The sequence below is a fragment of the Mus pahari genome, chromosome 4 (assembly GCF_900095145.1).
Source record: "Mus pahari chromosome 4, PAHARI_EIJ_v1.1, whole genome shotgun sequence".
Lineage (NCBI taxonomy): Eukaryota > Metazoa > Chordata > Mammalia > Rodentia > Muridae > Mus > Mus pahari.
This window is the reverse complement of record NC_034593.1, coordinates 117221981-117239357: the sequence shown is the minus strand read 5'-3', so window position 1 is coordinate 117239357 and position 17377 is coordinate 117221981. Positions and strand designations below refer to the sequence as shown.

Below are 17377 nucleotides of genomic sequence, written 5' to 3'. Positions count from 1 at the left end.
AGAAGGTAAAATGAAGTCCCAAAGGCAGAAATGACTTTCTGGTCATTTTAAGGGTCTTGCTGTCCCCTGAAAGGACCTGTTCTCATGACTGCCCAGGATATCCAGTGTGCCAGGGAGCTTCACTAAAGAGCAGGTGTGGTCCCTCTTAAAAGACAAAGGTAGAGTGTGTAATGTCTGCTCATCCCGAAACCTCAGAGGTTCATATGAGCACTCCATGTTCTTGACAACAAGTGGATTACAGGTAGACTCTTATTTGCACGAAGCAGCTTTTTATATAGAAAAAGAGAGAGAGAGCTGAAAGTAATCCAGTGTCTAATTTAAAAGAGAAGACAAGTAGAGGATAAAGCAGGAGTACCCATAGCCTGGGGAGATTGTACTGAGGTGGAATAGAAAGGAACAGGAAATAATGAGGAGGCAAAGGCTGTAGACAGTGGTTGAAATTTTCCTCCTCCATGACATTGTACTGTTGTTAAAGCTTCTCTGAGGAAGAGTTCTGTGTAACTCAGGATTCCTCAGAGCCTGGGGCTGCTGAGCTGCCCCTGGAAGTGTAGCCCCATCCCCTCTCCACCTCCATGGTGGCACTCCACCCAGATTCCATTCTTGTCAAACTTGTTTTCAGTCACCCAAGCCCTCTAGTCTGCGACCTGTCAGTCAAACCCCGTTACCAGGGACACAAATAGATGCAGAGTGTCAGATAACAGGGCAGTTGGGTGAGGAAGAAGATAGTTTGAGGCTATTAGACTCCTCAGAAGTCTTCCCCAGCCACCGGGTACCTCTCCAGCCTGTTTCTGAGTTTCACATTCACGTCAAGGAGGGCAGCTGAGTGCACATCCAAACCTCTTTTTGTTCCCTTGCTTTGATGTGTTCATTGTCTCTCTGGAGCGAAGCAATGGAACATTTGAGTCGATTCTGTTTTTCTTGGAGAAGTGGTGTAAGGCAGAATTGGACGATGACAAAGTTGGGCTGTCACCGCTGTGCTCGAATGACAGGGGACACCGTGTGTGTGTGTGTGCGATGAAGTATGAGCAGTGACAAGCCAGGAGAGGATGAGATTAAGTGTGTAACCACATCTTAAACTCAAGCCCTGTTCCCTAAGAACCACCTGAATGGTGACATCCAATTAATACTTGTACACGGAGCTCAGCACGGGCATGGTGAGTACACTTGCTGAGTCTCCACAAACTCCTGCTCTCTAGAACGCAGGGCCAGCCTCTAAACCTTTCCAGAAACACTTAGGATCTCTAACTCTACAGGCTGTGAACACTGGGGAGAAGTAGCTGCCTTTGAAGGAGTTAAGAGTGCGATCTGAAGCCATTCCAAGATACAGAGTTCTGACTAGACAGGCAAGTCACCAAAACCACTTTTTGGACCTCCTAAGTAGAAAAGATAGGTAAACACTCTCCTTAGGGAACTGGTCAGAGGCAGAGTTGGAGTTAAGGAAAAAGCTGGTTGTCACCTGCAAAGGGGGCTGAATAATTACTACAGGCCAGACACTGCATTTTAAATGAAATAAGTATTTTGCTGGAGAAGTGATTCCACTTTGTGAGGAGGCAGGGGCATTTCCTGCAGCTTGTTGATAATGTGTGAAAGCTTCATGTCGCATTACATCTTTTTCTAATGAGCAACCAACCACCTTATCTTTTTAGAGGGGGTGGGGTGGGGAGAGGGGAAGAGAGGATCAGACTGAGGGAGAAGGAGAGAAAAAAAAACCCCGAATCGCCATCCTACTCAGGAGTTTGTGGTGAATATAGGAGTTGTGAGGAGGTGACTGTCACTAGTGTTTCCTGGGTAAGGTCACTGAAGTGAGAAGGTGCAGAATCCCTTATTCCTCTTTCAATCCCTGTTATCTTTTGGTAAATTCTGAGAGCCTGGGTACTTGGACCTATCTGCTAACTCTGAGTAGTACATTGTTACTTTTTTGTTAATAGAAACAAATAGGTGGGGGAGAGAAGAGGGGAAGCCCGAGGCAGAGGGCTGAGAAGTGGGGACAAGTAGGAGGAGTTTCCTGAGGATCTCAGGCCAGGATACTCAGTCTAGGCCAGACCCATTAGCTTGTGGCCACCCATGGCTGGCCTCTCTCCAGGCTCAGGCTCCTGACTCTGCCTGCCATGGGCTACCCACCCAGCCTAGGCTCTCAGCAATGCCAGAGGCGACAGGGGTCGGGGAGGGGGTTGGGGTGGGTGGGGGAGGATTTCCTACTTCACCCTGAAGCCAGAGGGTCCTCTTAGATTAAGGGCTGTCTCCACCAGTTCTTATAACAGATGAAATGCTGTCCTTTCTCCAAAGGACTTTAGCTTGTGTTTGAAACCATCAATTAACCACAGGCTCCGCAAGGGGAATTACTGGCTATCCAGTGTATCTGTCCCTGGCCACTTGCGGCAGAATGGTCCGTGGGCAGAAGCAGTCAGTGGAGTGAGTACATGGGACGTGGCCAGATCTTTTCTAGACGCAGAGCTGGCTATAGGTCTTCACTTCTAGGATCTGATAGATGATTCATTTTTATATGTAATGTTTTACCTCACTCTATAGCTCTGGTCGGTTAATATTCAACCCCCGGGCTTGAGACATCTCGAAGGAGGCAAGCAGGGGTGACCCACTCAAGATATATGGCCGCTCGGGAGCGAAGAAGCAGAGGCCAGGAGAGGGTGAGAAGGGATGTGAAGGGGAGAAGGGCACCTACTGCTCAGGGACTGCAGCCGCTGGGATAGCTGCTATGAGGTCGCGCCCTGACTGTGTCGGGACCGGGACCGCCGGCCAGGCTGAGGTCCCAGTCCCTATTGGCGCTTGTAAGGACACCCAGGGGCGCAAGCGCTAGGTTCCGCGCAACTCCACTGCTGGGCCCTGCGTCCATCCAAACTGACCCGCCCAAGGGTGTTGGACTCCTTATTCGGGGCTACTGGCTGCGGGCGCGGGCAGGAAGCGGGGGAGGGGGGTGTTGTCCAGCTGCTGATTAGGACAGATTATGTTGTGTGGGAGACACGGAAAAACCATGCTGCGACCCAATAGAGAGAACCTGGGCTTGCATAGGTGGCCCGCGGGCTTCCATATTCTCCTACTGTATCAGAAAAGTACGGTTAGATTAAAGGGAACTCCGACTCATTACCACCGCCGCTTAACCTCTAGACCAAAACCAAAAATGGTAAAACAAAAAAGTCAGGACATTCAGGTGAAGCGGCTTCGGGGATCGGCGGACAGTCACAGAGCTGGGCTGTACGGAGCCACCAGGTCTAGCGGCCCTAGGAGGAGCTGCTGGCCTTGAGGGCACGCTCAGGTGGAGCCGCGGCATCTGGACAATCCCAGAAGCTAAGCTCTGTGGGCTGGGCGAAACGGAACTCCAAGGTCCAAAAGGTACTGCCCAGCTGCCCGGGGCCTGGTGTTTGGTAACTGGCAAATCAGATCAGCTTTGCTGGAGAAGGGGATCGAAGCTTGGGAACCTCCGGACGGGGAAGCTGGAGTCTGGAAGGGCGGCCCAGCAGTCGCAGACGGAATCCACCCTTTTGTGGTTGAAACAGATAAGACACTACCTAGTCAGATAAGATCAACTGTCTCCATTTCTGGATTTCAGCAGGGACCCCAGGGGCTGCGGCTGGTGAAGCCCTGGGAATGAAGACTCTCCTGGGGCCCAGAGCCCGCGGAGAGCTTTTATTTCACTTTCTTTTGTTTGATATTACTTTATTTTCAAAGAGATATGTAGCCTTGGGCTCTGGCAGGCAAAGCCGCGTCCTAAGGACAGCCTGCAGGATACCCACCTCTGTCCGGAAGACTTCTCCTCCCCCTCCCCGGTGCCCGCACGCAGCGAGGTGAAGCTAGCTGCTTGAGAGACAGGCAGTCCAGCTAACGCAGGCATCAGCGCGAAGTGACTCCCATCAAAGTCCTGCCTCTTCATCCGGAAGAACAGGGAAAGATTCCATCAAAGTGTCCTTTTTTCCCCCCTCCCTTTCTCTCCTCCCGGTGCAGAAATCAACTCATGGGTGATACCTACCCCAGAGACAGAGTTGCAGGGACTGTTGACAAGAGGCAGAGCGGGGAAGATTGGACTGTCACTTGACCGAGTTCTGAATCAAGACCGAAATCCTACTGTTCTATCCCGGACAGTTCAAAGGGTTCTAGGTGCTACCATCTCAAACGGACCTTGGGGGGGCTGCAACCAGCTGCTGGCTGTGGGAAGCCAAGGAGCTTTTCTAGTTCTTGAACAAGGAAGCTGTGGCCAAGTCTTTAAGAATAACAACCCCAAGACTTAATCTTGGTGCATCAGTCTACGGGCCATTTTCTAAATTGCTAGGATTGAGAAGAGGAGGAAGAAAACAGCAAAAGAAAACAAAGTAAAACCTTGGTTGGGTGCAAAGAAGACAGTGGGGGGGGGGAAGAGGAGAGAGAAAACTGAAGGAGACCTTAAACATTTTCACCAGAAGATTAGGCTAGCTTGATGGGAAGGGATCCATCAAAATCGCAGGGCGCCTCCCCCTTCCACACGCGCGCGCACACACACACACGGATTGGGGACCAACTAATTAGTCTCAACTTCATTTATCCTCCTTTTAAAAAGAAAGGGGGAAGAAAAGCAATCCTGCAACACTATCACCTCAAAGTAAATACTTCTCCATCCAGTCACTGAATGTTTTCAAAGCGTGTTTTAAATTAAAAGGAAGCTAGATGGTTCTATTAGGCATCCTTCAGCTAAGTAGCTTAGGCGTCAAGTGTCTCCCCTTTTTCTACAACTGCTACAGTACATCACCACAAAAGGGGTAACTGTGATTTTTTTGGGGGGGGGAGCAACTAAGTAGAATTAACTACTTTAATGGGGGTATTTTATCTCTTACAGGACTTCCTTGGTCTCCAAAAAAAAAAAAAAATCTAAAAGCAACATTTACATGAAACATAAAGTGTTCAGTACAGAAATGAAGTTATGCTTCCCGAAAACAATAAGTCGTACTTCTAATCTTCTCAGATAGAAAACCCAGCAGTGAAAAGGTCTCCCTTTGTGGGGAGGCAGGAGAAAGGAAGAGGGGACAACTTTGAAGATTAACATAAAAATCTCCCCGGTTTCATCTGCTAAAATCTGTCTAGGTAAATCGGTCACGTGCTCCCAGTGACTTTAAAAACATCTCTAGAATTATTGTTCTCTTCAGATTAAATTCAGACACAATGGTTTGTGAGGATGGGTGAGGAACGATGTTTTCTTTCGAATTTCTCCTGAAAAAAAAAAATCGGCTCCCAGAGATACCTTTTTAATTCCTTTTCAGACCTTCTTCACCGACGGAGTCCACCAGTGTCTCTTGCATGTCAGTGTGCTTGCTTACATTAACTGCCGTTCGCTGGGGGTTTATAAATCAATCAGTGGGAGTCTATATTCATAAAGACTCTGATCTGGTTACATCCCTCCCTTTCTCCTCAGCTTTAAAAAAAAAAAAAAAAAAAAAAAAAAAGTTAAATCTCCCAGCCGGGACTGCTCAGCCAGCTCAGATCACTGCCGGGCCTGGGACGAGTGTCGTGTGGATTTGGATGTGGATTGCAGAGCAGACCTTTGTTTTGGTCACGCTGTAACAGGGGCTGGAGAGGTTGTTCTCTTTCTAGGACGAGCAGGGGTTTTATAGACGCTCCTTAAAAGGGTTCGATGCTCTCCACGGGTTAATTTATAGGGCTTTGAGGAATATTGGGACTTTAAAGATGGTATTTCTTTTTCTCCCATTAATTTGTTGGCGGTGTTGTTATGCTCTAAAAAGGACTTCTGGTTTCAGTACCCAGAGAGATCTGGGGTGGGGTGGGGTAAGGGGGGTAAGAGGGGAGGGAAACCAGGTCAGGGAGAAGCAGATTCCTCTTTTAATCAGCCTGCTTATAGGGCTGGGACTTGCCACCATCTATCCCTTACAATTACGTTTGTAAGCAAGTTCTGGGCATCCAATCTGAGACTTAGGGACAGAAGGTGGTGAGAACGTATATAGGTTTTATACACCATTCTCCCAGCCTCCACCAACCTGAATCCCGTATTAGAAGAATGGTGAGTTTGGGATCCTAAGATGTTTAACTTTAAAAAGATAAAAGTAAAAACTCAATTATACCGCAGCCATCAAGGTGGGAGAAAGTTCGGATGTGTAGCAAGGCGACAGGGACTTGGAGCCTACTCCACTGCGGGTCTAAGCAAGGCCTCCTTTGCTTTAAGGTAGGTTTGCTCTGGCTCTCTCTGAGGTGATTCGCTGGGTGTCTAGGCCACTGAAGCCTGGCTCCCTCGCTAAGCGCTCGCCACGTTTGAACCCACCGTGGCGGCGGAGGGGGGGGGGTTGATCTTCATGCTATAGATTACCTTAAAGTTTCCTTTAAGCACTTTAATACACAACTAGCTCAGAAATCATTAAGAGACCTAAAGAAGGAGAAAAAAATACCCTCACACTCACCGGTAATAAGTGTTGACATGCAGCAAAAATCGATTGAGTGGAACCAAGGTGGTGGAGGTGGCGATGGCTGGGGGTGGGGGTGGGGGGACCCGGGAAGGAGCGGGAGGGGCAAGGGGGCGGGCTCCACCCGCTCGGGAACTAGGTTTCCAGGGAAAAGAGAGGTGCTGCTGGAAGAGTGAGTTGGCTGTGAATCTTGGAGGAGGCCGGAATGAAAGTCCAGAGAGCGTAGCTTCGGTAGTTGACGCAGGGCCTATCTTCTGTCTCAAGTCCCCGCCCCTCTTTTGAACCTCTAAAGTCGGGGGACGTGATAACTCTTCCATTTGTTGTTTTGTTTTGATTTTGCAGATTGGCTTTCTCTAACAGAATTCTAGTTGAACCAACAAACTAGGCCGAGACTCACCCCTTAAACGTGTGCTCCCAAGTCATCCTGAATCAGACCAGCAGGAAAAGCAAAATAGGCAAGATCCTCAAATCTTCTGCCCGGTTTGCTCCCCCTCTCAACTCTCCCCAAGCAGGCCAAGACTCTGAGAGGCACCGGCTGGTTCCCTCCTACCCGCCTCCCCGGTTCCAGAAGGCAAAGTCCACCCTTGGTGACCGCTTTCCTCTCCACTGCTCTCAAGTGAACAAGGACAGGAGGTGACCCTCGTCCAAAGGTCTTCTCTCTAGCCCCCCCCCCCCCACCGCGTGATCCTGCAACAGGACAGGGCGCGAAGCTTTCAAAAGAAAGAAAAAGAAAGTTAATGTGCGCCAGAGCAGTTGATCTTAAATCGGGGATATTATCTGAGATCTGTTTAAGCGGCTGCAGCAGGTCCTCCCAGAACAAAGACTGGGTGTCTGAGCTCCCAAAGCTCCTAGGTAAAGTTTCGGCGAGATAAAGAGCAACTTAAGCGTAAAAACACCCGTTTTCTCGGCTTCAGAAAACCGGAGGCCGCTTTTCTCTTCCAGTTCCTTGGCTGGTGTTTGTCCTAGCATATACTATGTGTGTGTGTGGGGGGGGGGGCAGGAATAACAAAAGACCTCAGAACACCCTCTGATGAGAGCCTAGGTGATGAAGTCTTAGGAAAGTAAGCCTTTATTGGTTATGAAATCAAATTTCACATTTAACAAAAAGGAGCTAAAACGCTGGGCTGGAAGGAGGAGCCCGGGCTTAAAGTTCTTTCAAACACTCACACGGACCTCATTCCCTGTTTAGATGTCAGAGTGTAGGAGGGAGGGCCCAGGCTGTAATTCATCTTGATTTGCTTCATTGTCCGGCAGTTTGCAAACTATAATCCTGTATAATTTCAGGAACAAGCAGGTTTAGAATTAATGGGTCAATATTATTTAAAACAAAACACAGGGGGCATGACCTTTGCCTCAGCTACATATTGCTCTACAAGACTCAGGAAACTCCACTCTAACCCCTCAACCCCTGGACTCTCTGGCACACTGAACCAAACGGGCTGTAGTTATTAGAAATGGTCTTTGTTTCTTTTAATGTCTCCAAAGGACTTGGAAATAGTAATGCAATATAAATGAAGGATCTCTCTACTTAAGCCTCAAAGATAAACGTGGAGGCCTAAATATTTTGAACAGGAGGTGTTTCCTTGTAAATTTATTATAGATGTGTCCCTTCTAAGGAGTTTATGTATACAAACTGTACACGGGTACACACTCTCATCTTTTCTCCAGAGCTGTTTACAGGGGTGTGGTTTTCCTTCTGACTGACTGAGCAAGCTTCGGAATCACTCCAAGCTGGTTGACATACTTCAAAATTTCTTCCACCTTTCTTCTTTCTCTGGTATTATTTGCTAACAACAATGGCATCTGATGGATTTAGGCCAAAAGGAGAATCTGGGGCATATATACCAGCTTGCTGCATCCCCGCCCCTGCCTCCCCTTCTTTTTCCTTTTTAGTGTCTGGTGAATGGCTAGAATCTATTTCTACGAAATTTAAATAGTGCCTTGTATGTTTGACTAGACTGGCAGAGGACACTGGTTTGCTTTGGAGGCAGTGACTGAGATGCCCTGGCCAGGTGACAGAGAAGAGGGAGAAAGAATCCAGACCAGTTTGTATGCAGTATATTTTACTCCCAAGAAATAAAACACATTTTTTTTTCATATTTGCTGAAAAGTAAAACAATAATATCGTACGAAATGTTATACACAGGATGGGTCGTACATAGCAGTTTCAGAAACAAGGCATCCACCAGAGAAACTACTCTAAAACTTATATTCACACATTTTTATAATAATAATATGTTAGAAACATACAGTGTGGCATTTAGTATATACATTCCTTTGCTCGCAAGCGAAAAATCCTAACTGATTCTGTATAACATGCTTTATTTTAAAGCCTAGCCTTTAAAAACACTGTCGTGATAGTACTAACAACTGCTTTTATAAAATTAATTTGACATTTCGATATATATACATCCTTTCAGTCATTTTAATGTTAACAATGCTAAACTTAAAAAATAACAAGCTTATAGTAATGTTAAAATGTCATATCCAGTCAAACATTTGTGGGCGTACACGTCCTCCAACTGTTGGGAATACTCTTAGCGAAAGACTCAGACACTTGGGGGGGCATTCCTTTGAAATCAAAGGCGCTCTCTCTTTGAATTCAGTGGTTTCTTTTCCTCTGATCTCTCTATTTTTCCTCTTCCTTCCCATAGTGCGCACGACCTTCTAGCACATTTCTCAGTCTTTCTGGGGCAGAGTTGCCCACTCCGACAGTCCTCGGATCCCCGCGCCCTGGGCGCGGTTCACACCGGTCGGTCGACTGCATACTGGCAAGCACTCAGGTTGGAGGCCGGGTTCTGCACGCTGGCGTAGCCGAAGCTGGAGTGCTGCTTTGCCTTCAGTCTCAGACTGGCCAGGCTCGAGTTACATGTGTCCCTATAAACGTACGGAGGAGTCGGCGGCGCGTAAGGACAGGCGGGCGTGGGCACCGCGGAATTCAGCGACGGGCTGCTCAGGTTGTTCAAGTTATTCAGGCTATTGAGGCTGGAGCCCGGGACGCCGGTCACCGCGGAGGGCACCATGCTGGACGACATACTCATGGATGAGATGGAGTTGGGCGGGGAAAACATACTCTGAGAGGACAGGGGATTGACATTCATGGAGTTGAAGAAGGGGAAGCTCTTGGTGGACAGAGACGCTGACGTGAGGCCCTTGGCAGCCCAATTGTTGTACGAATAGCCGGGATACATGTCATCGTAGGGCTGCATGAGCCCGTTGAACTGCGGCCCGAAGCCATTCTTGCACAGCTCGGCCTGCTGGTTGCGTTCCCGCTTTCTCCATTTGGCCCGGCGATTCTTGAACCAAACCTGGGGTGGTGCGGATAAGGGATGAGACAGAGGACACAGAGACAATGAGTTTAAAACTCATAAAAAAGCCAACCTGGGCCACACTGGACCTTGCAAACATGCACATACTCTTGCTGTCTTGGGTCCATGAAGTCTACACCATGCAGCGTGGAAGGCACTGACAATAGCTAAAAGGCCCTGGTGCTTAAAGCTCTAGAGGCCTCATCTTTTCCAACCCGGGAGTCTGGGCTGGGAGTTCTGGGAGCCACAGAAGCCAAATCAACTGAATGCCTGGAGGCCTAGGGACCCCCTAGACCCTCTAGGCCCTCTTTGGGGGTCCAAAAACAGTATAAAAACACACGGGACCCTTCCCGAACCTTGCAAGCTTGCTTCTATTCCAAAACCACCGATCCAGTAAAGAGGGCCAGGGCCTTGGTAGGGTACCGACTCTCCTCCCACACAGCCCCTCCCTTCCCTCCAGTACATCCAAGCCCACCCCGCCAGGCTCCCAACCCCGCGCCTCCCCGAAAGTGCTAGGACCCGGATGCCCTAGAAAAACAACCAAATAAAAAGCAAAAGACCACCTCATCATCTGCCTGTTAAATTCCAGGAGCTAAGAACGGTAAACTGGGATTTCTTAACTAGTGAGCCTAGACCCCCTACCTCCCTTCGTTTTGATCTGTATCACCTTCCTCTTACTCAAGTCTAACTAGCCTCTGGACTCAGTTTAGCACGGGTCCAGTGGATTTGCGGGACGCTGGCCGACCCCCACCCCCACCCGCGTCCGGTGGCCCCGCCACAACCCCTCTTCCAATCCACACTCGGCCAGCCAGTCGCCCCGGAGAGCAGCTTTTGTGTATTGGAGAGAGGCCTGGCTCAACAGCCCAGGGCTGACAACGGTGATGTTTCACATTACACATCTCCGTCGCGCCCAGACGTCTAATCCGCTTTTTTTCCCCCTCTTTTCCCTTTCATTCTTGATTTCCTATTTTTCCCTCCCCCTTCCTCTTTACACCCGATTGCTATAAAAAGCAAGCCTCACGCACTTGGCTGAAAACGTAAGCGTTTGGAAGCAGGCCGATGGAGCGCGCACCCGCTGCAGAGGAACAGGGCCGAGGAAAAGCGGGTGGAGTGGGAGGGCTCTCCCCAGGGATTTCAGTGAAAGACAAATTGTGTCTTTATTTTAATTACTTGTCATTTCTACTCCAGGCCTTCTAAACTTTGCCCAGGCGAGAAGAGTACGTGCAAGTCCCGTCGTTCCCTGATGCTAAAGAAAGCTAATGAAAGACTGACCTTGCTCAAAACCACGCGGCCCCTGCACGAGCGCTGGCTCCCGGCAGTTAAACTAAAACCACTCTCCTCGGCTACCCGGCTCCTTTATCAACCCGCATTTCCTAGCCAGCCTCAGAACCACACTGACTGTGTCTTCCTTCTCTTTGCATTGGGAATACTCTTCAGTTTTAATTTTCGTTGTTGCCTGACAATTTCTTTATTTTTCTTTTTGTTTTTTCCTCCCCTACTTTTTTTCCCTTTCTTTCTTCTACACAGAACGTGTTTTCTAAAACAGGCGGCCCTGGAGTCTGCAGAGTTCTGTTTTCCTCTTTCAGGATCTTAACAATCTTGAACATTCCAACCGGCCGGCGTTAAACCAGGATACTGCTACTGGGTAATTTATTTAAGCTTATTTTTTTCTTCTTTTTGGCCAGTCCATAAAGGTGCAGATTTGCTACAAAGTAAAGGTAAGCTCTCTTTATAAATCTAAGACTATAATTAAGTAAGGGGTGTGAGTACAGCCTTCATTGAGCTGAACTTACTCGAGAAGATAAATAAACCAAATTGAAACGTCTTTCTTCTCCTTTTTTTCCTAAAAGCGCTAGCAGAATAGTCGTTACTTCCAGAGTTTACAAAGCTAGGTAGTAGACTGTGAGAGAAATCTGAATGGCGGAAACCCACGCCCCGGCAAAGACCTGCGAGCAACTCTTGCTAGTCAAGGGAAAAAAGGCTGGGCCGGGCTGGGCGCGAAGGTTCTCCAGTGAGGCCAAGCCTTGCGTGTTTCTGGAGGGTTTTCTTGTTCTAGGAGCACAGGTTGGAGCCTGTTCACAGCTCCTGGCGGGGAGGGATTTTATTGGCGCTTGTCTGGCGACGGTAAGCCGGGAACACAATGCCCTTTGCTGAGGAATGCCCCCGCAGCTCAGCTTGGGAGGGCGCCGGATGGGCCGGCAGAGAGCCGCTGAGGTTGTCGGCGCCTGCGCCAGGCATCAGCTCTGCCTGGGAACCCGGAGCAGCAACCTCGGGCACACTCGCTCCCTGGAGACCTTCGGCCCTTTCTTCTTCTAAAGCGACTTCCCACCCACGTCCTTAAGGGGTGACCCTGCCTTCCACCCACCACTTCTACCGCCACCCCTCATCTGCAGGCTCTGAGGCTTGGCAAGGCCTCGGCCCCCTCGTTTTCCCAGATGGGGTGCTGGCTCCTACCCGGACTCGGGCTTCCGTAAGGTTGGTCCACACGGCGATTTCTTCGCGAGTGGACATGTCTGGGTAGCGGTTTCTCTGGAAAGTGGCTTCCAGCTCCTGGAGCTGCTGGCTAGTGAAATGAGTCCTCTGCCGGCGTTGCCGCTTCTTCTTGGACGGGTCCTCGGCGCCCACATCCTCATTCTTTCCTTGCTGGCCCTTATCTTTCTCTGAAAAAGCAAAGCAGAAAGAAACACATAGTTTCGGGTTAGATCCCCATCTGCAAAACGGGAGCTCTCTACCGGACCGGGTGGCAGAGGCGGCAAAGAGCCCGGCTGCAGGCCTGAGACAGGGCTGTGCACAGCGCCTCCGTTCCTTAGGGAGCGCTGTGTCTGGGGGTGAGCGGTGAAAGTGTGGGTGTGTGAGCCCCATTTCTTCCCCTCCCCCAGCGCCGCACGTTTTATTTACCCGTTTATCTCACTGAGGCGGTACATTCATTTTTTTATAGCCTTTGCTCAAAAGTATACACCGTTGAGGAGAAACACATCCTTTTAAGACACGAACATGCGCGTGTTTTACAGACACCCCCAACCCACCCCAAACCTCAGATTTCCATGAGGTTTTGGAAGACTAGGAAAGTGGGTGTTAGGATACAGTTAGGAACGCAAGTCCTCCCGCTCCTCGCGGGGTGGGGAGATTTGCTTCGTTGCCAAGGGCCTTTCTAAGTAATTTTAGAAATACTTTTTAAAGGCGTGAGGCTCTCCAGGAGGTAAAAGCTAACAAGAGAAGGTGGGGCAGAGTTGGGGCGGCCTCTGAGCGCCCTTGAATAGAAATGCTGAGGCATCCGTGACCCAAGAAACTGAAGGAAGACCAAGGTAGACTCGGCGGCGTGGGAGGGATTTTTAACGCCACAGGAACCAAGTCGGTAGGGGACTGAATAGAAGGGACGGGGTCACCAGAATCCAGACTCCCGGAAGTTCTCCCTTGAGCTAACAGAACGACCACTCCGACCACGCCTTCCCTAGGAGGGGGCGACTTCCTCGGAGGTCGAGCGGGGCCGGGAGGCGCCAGGGGGCTGCGCTCAAGTGTCCGAGGGGCAGCGCGGCGCCTTACCTGCGACTTCAGGGCTGGAAGTATCGGAGATTGTATGCACCTCCAGTCTATGTTTAGAGGAGTCCAGGGAGCGGGGCTGGCCAGGAGCTAGGACCGATGCCATAGCTAACGCCTGGGGATGGTGACAGAAGGGTGAGGAGGCGGCCGACAGCTTAGTCCCGGCTGCTCGGTGCTCCAAGGGCAGCGGGCCTTTCATGCAGTTCATGGACGAGGGAGTGCGGAGCCCTGTGAGTCCAGGGCTACCGCCAGTCGAGCCCCGGTGGCCGCTGGTTCTGGGTAGCGCTCTAGGCGCCAAGTGTCCCCGTGTTAGCCGAGACTTGAAAGAGCCAGGGGACGCAAACTGCCGAATCCTCCAGCCCTGTCTCCTCTAGCTCCAGACTCCAGCCAAAAAGAGTTCGGCAGCCGAAAGTCAGGGTGACCAACGGAGTCGTGGGGACGTGGGCAGGAGGGAACCGCTGCGAGCCTCTTTAGGGAGCCGACTTCCACGATCCAAAGCGAAACAAGAATGGGCAAAGACCCTTTTCTTGCCTCTCTCCCTCCCCTAGATACCCCTCCAATAAGGACAGCTACGAGAGCGCTCTGCCCGCCCCCCGCGCTGCAGCCCTGACAGCAAAGTGTCAAGAGTGACAGGGACAGGTAGCTGATATTAGATCCCCCGCGGCGGCTGCAGCCGCCACGGCCACGGCGCGGGCCTCCGAGCACGCCCTCCGCGGCTCGCACGCACACCCCCTTGGGCGGTCGAGCTGGAGCCAGGCCCCGCCGCAGCTCAGCTCCAGACACCCCGGCGAGAGACCGGCAAGATCTGCGGCTCCGCGCTTCCCTGTCGGCCTAACATCTTAAAACCAGAGGCGGGCTTCCTGGTGGCAAGACGTCACTCTGCGGCGGCCCTCCCCAGCTCTCCCCGCCTCCGCCTCCTCCCAGACCCTTCTTCGGGTCGGAGTGACGTGGCTCCACACCAATCACGAGGCCCCGAGCCGCGGCAGAGGGATGGTTCTGTCTGCACCTATCAGCACTGTGAGGCCCAACTAATTCCTTGCTGTGCCCACCCGGTCTACACAGGCGCGCTCCTGGGAATTCTGCTCTTGCCCAGCCAAAGGCTTATTCGGCTTTGGGTTAGGACTATAAGGTGGGGGAGAGGAGACTTGGAATCAAAGGGTTAGGGTAAAGAAGAAGGAAAGTCGAAGACTGAGAGGTATAGGTTCAGCCAGCAAGCACCCCCTCTCTTCCTTTTGTGTCTCACTACATCCATTTCTAGACCAGAGCCTCCCCCCCCCCCACTTCCACACCCCAGGTCAGGACAGAAAGGCTACCTAAAGCTAAAGTTAAAAACATCAGCAAATCACCTTTCTCATCTTAATTCCGCTTCCCTTCTATTCGCCTGTCAGGTGAATGTCGCGCTAATCTGAGGAAGCTTTACTTTAATTGCAAAGAAGACAGAGTCTTGAAAAGGCAGGCTAATAAATTAGAAATCGAGAAGAAAATGGACCCGTCAAAAGAAAATTACCTTGACTTTAGTCGAACAACTGCTTGGTGGTTCACTCTGGATTTATACATGAATAAAAAAGTCGCCTCAAATCACGTCCTCTGTAATGCTTATCAGTCCCCAGACAGAAAACTCACAATAGAGTAGAAACCCTAACCCAGCGTTTTCAAAATGCCGAAAGCTTATCCATTCTACTTAACGCTGATTAAGACACATGCTAGGTCTTTCAAATTCCTTGCACACTGTATTAAGCTCGTCCTAGCCAGAGAGAAGCTATGCTTTAAATTCGACTCTCTTGTTTACTTTATTATCAATCAGATTCAAATCCAGGCTTTAGCCGGTAGAATCAACAACCTTGAGCTAATTATATAGAAAATATGCCTTAATGAATTTCCATACAATTAAGAACGTTGCCAAATGACCAATTTCAAGGATGATTCTTTAACAGTCATTTTCTTTTCCTAGGGAGCTCAAGGCTGTCTTGAATCATTAAAGCACAAGTAGGCAGAAACAGTAGATTTGCATTGGGGGTGGGGGTGTGGGGTGTGGGGGTGTGGGGAGCCTAGAGGACTGGCCAAGTAGGAAAAGCAAAATCTTTTTCATTTGTATAAAACAAAACAGATCACTCATGGAGGCGCCGGCCCTGTGCAGCATCAGCCGAAGGAAATTTAAGTTCCAAAGGTATACATTCAAACACATTCAAGGTGATTGTTCTAAGTCCTTTGTGGGACTGGGGGAGGGGAGGTATTCTGCTCGGTGTTGGTACACTTCCCTAGCACCCAGGAGGTTCTGGGTTTGAGATCTGGCCACACACACACACACACACACACACACACACACACACACACACACACCTCTTTTGTCTCCCAGCCTTGGTCAGCTGAAGAGCACAGAGTAATCTACTCCCCTCCCCAGATTTCTGCGTTTGCGATTGTTTCACGGTGGACTTAGTGTTATCTTCCCTGAATGTAATTTGTTTGACGTTATAGTCAATGATTTGCAGGCCCAGTATAAGGAATCTTCAGCAAACTCCTTCTTAGCTCTTGCTCACAAGACTGGGGAACTTAGCCGCCGGGCACTAAGCAAATGAAGCTGACTACAGATGTAGTTATAACACCTCTCTCTCTCCTGCTCTTACCCCTAACACTATCAACAATCAATCCTTCTCATCTTAAAGACACCCAAGACCATCCAAAGGGATAAATGAGAATTATTTCCAGTCTTTTCACACTACTACCGTTCCACTTTAAGAATTTAGATATTTAGACATTTTTTTAAAGAAGCATTAGGTCAGCATTCTGAGTTTTAAGTTTTATTCTGCCTCACCCCGTTCTACACAACATGCACCTGCTCAGCAGAACACAAGCCCTTGTGGCAGGCCTGAATTAACTGAGGCTCATGCATCCAGCTACATTAGGTCTTGCAACCTTATCACTAAATTATACACATTACACCAGCAGCCTGTTGGTAAAGAAGGTTAAATTAATTTACATTCTACTCATTATCTGGTGCTTAAATGACGCATTTTATCCCTGAGATTTGGCGGGGGCGGGAGAATCCCCTCCTCAGACCCCACAGTGTTTCCTTGAAGACAATGTTCTTACATTTGTAGTGGTTTTTAATCTGATAAGACTCTAATTTGCTTAAGTCTTTTAAATAAGGGTTTTAAATGTTTCTAGCCATTTTCTTATTGAATTTCCTTTAATTCCCTCAAGTTCATAAAGTATATGTGTAAAGTAAATATTTTCTCCTGGCACTTGCCAGCCAATGACCTATAACTAAGTCAATATGAATCCAGATCTTTCTATCCAATGTGTTTACTAATCATATTCTAGTTTCTCCTTTTAAACCTCGGTATAACTGTGGGCATCCCAGTACCATCTCCCACAATGCTTCATTTCACTGTAGACTCTTTTGCATCAAAGATAAAAGGTCCTTTGGATTTACAGGCTTCTTTGCCTCAAGATTTGAATTCTGGAGTGGCAAAAGAGTTATTGTTAATGATATTTGTCTGACTGTTTTTGAGGCTAGTTTTTTTTTTTAAACTGTACTTTTCTGAAAAACTGAGAAGTTGCAAAGAGTGGTACAGATTTTCAAGGTCATCTCTCATTCAACCTAGAGATTCTCAGCTTAAACTCTGGCAGTTCCACTCCTGTAGCAGAATGTTCATATGGGAAACTACACATGAGGAGGGGCTCAAGTAGTCCCCCAAATGGATGGAAAACCCAAGGTTAAGTGGTAGTTCCCCATAGTGCCAAAGCAGGGGAGATTTTGGAAAGATACAGATGCACAGACAGCCAAGACAAATAGAGAGAAATTTAGATTGTGTGGAACCACTGAGGTCGAGAATAAAGACATCCACATTGATTAGAGCAAAGACAGAATTGCACACCACTGATGTGTGCATATATACACTTGAGCACACGTGCATACACACAACTGATTAAAATATGCATATTTTAAAAATATTTTTCAGTTAATTGACCCTCTCTTAACTTGCTTTATTTTTGCCAAGCAGTCCTGATAGGATGTCTGCCTTTCAAGGACTGAAGGGGCTCATGCCAGAGTAGGTGTGTGTGTGTGTGTGTGTGTGTGTGTGTGTGTGTGTGTGAGAGAGAGAGAGAGAGAGAGAGAGAGAGAGAGAGAGA

At 49.0% G+C, this 17377-nt stretch overlaps 1 protein-coding gene across 3 annotated transcripts in view; it reads right to left on the bottom strand.

Annotated features, from left to right (window-relative positions):
* Positions 1-8438: 8438 nt before the first annotated feature.
* The window catches only part of Pitx2 (paired like homeodomain 2), a 15540-nt gene continuing 6601 nt past the window's right edge, over positions 8439-17377 (bottom strand). For 2 of the 3 annotated variants that reach the window (XM_029538081.1, XM_029538082.1), the window contains 2 exons: positions 12158-12363; positions 8439-9703 (listed from right to left, as the gene is read on the bottom strand). In XM_029538081.1, the coding sequence (XP_029393941.1) occupies positions 9140-9703; positions 12158-12363 (770 nt within the window). In that variant the 3' untranslated portion in view covers positions 8439-9139. Of the gene's footprint in view, positions 9704-12157; positions 12364-13246; positions 14085-17377 lie in introns of those variants that run through there. The other variant, XM_021195429.2, reaches the window with a different exon arrangement.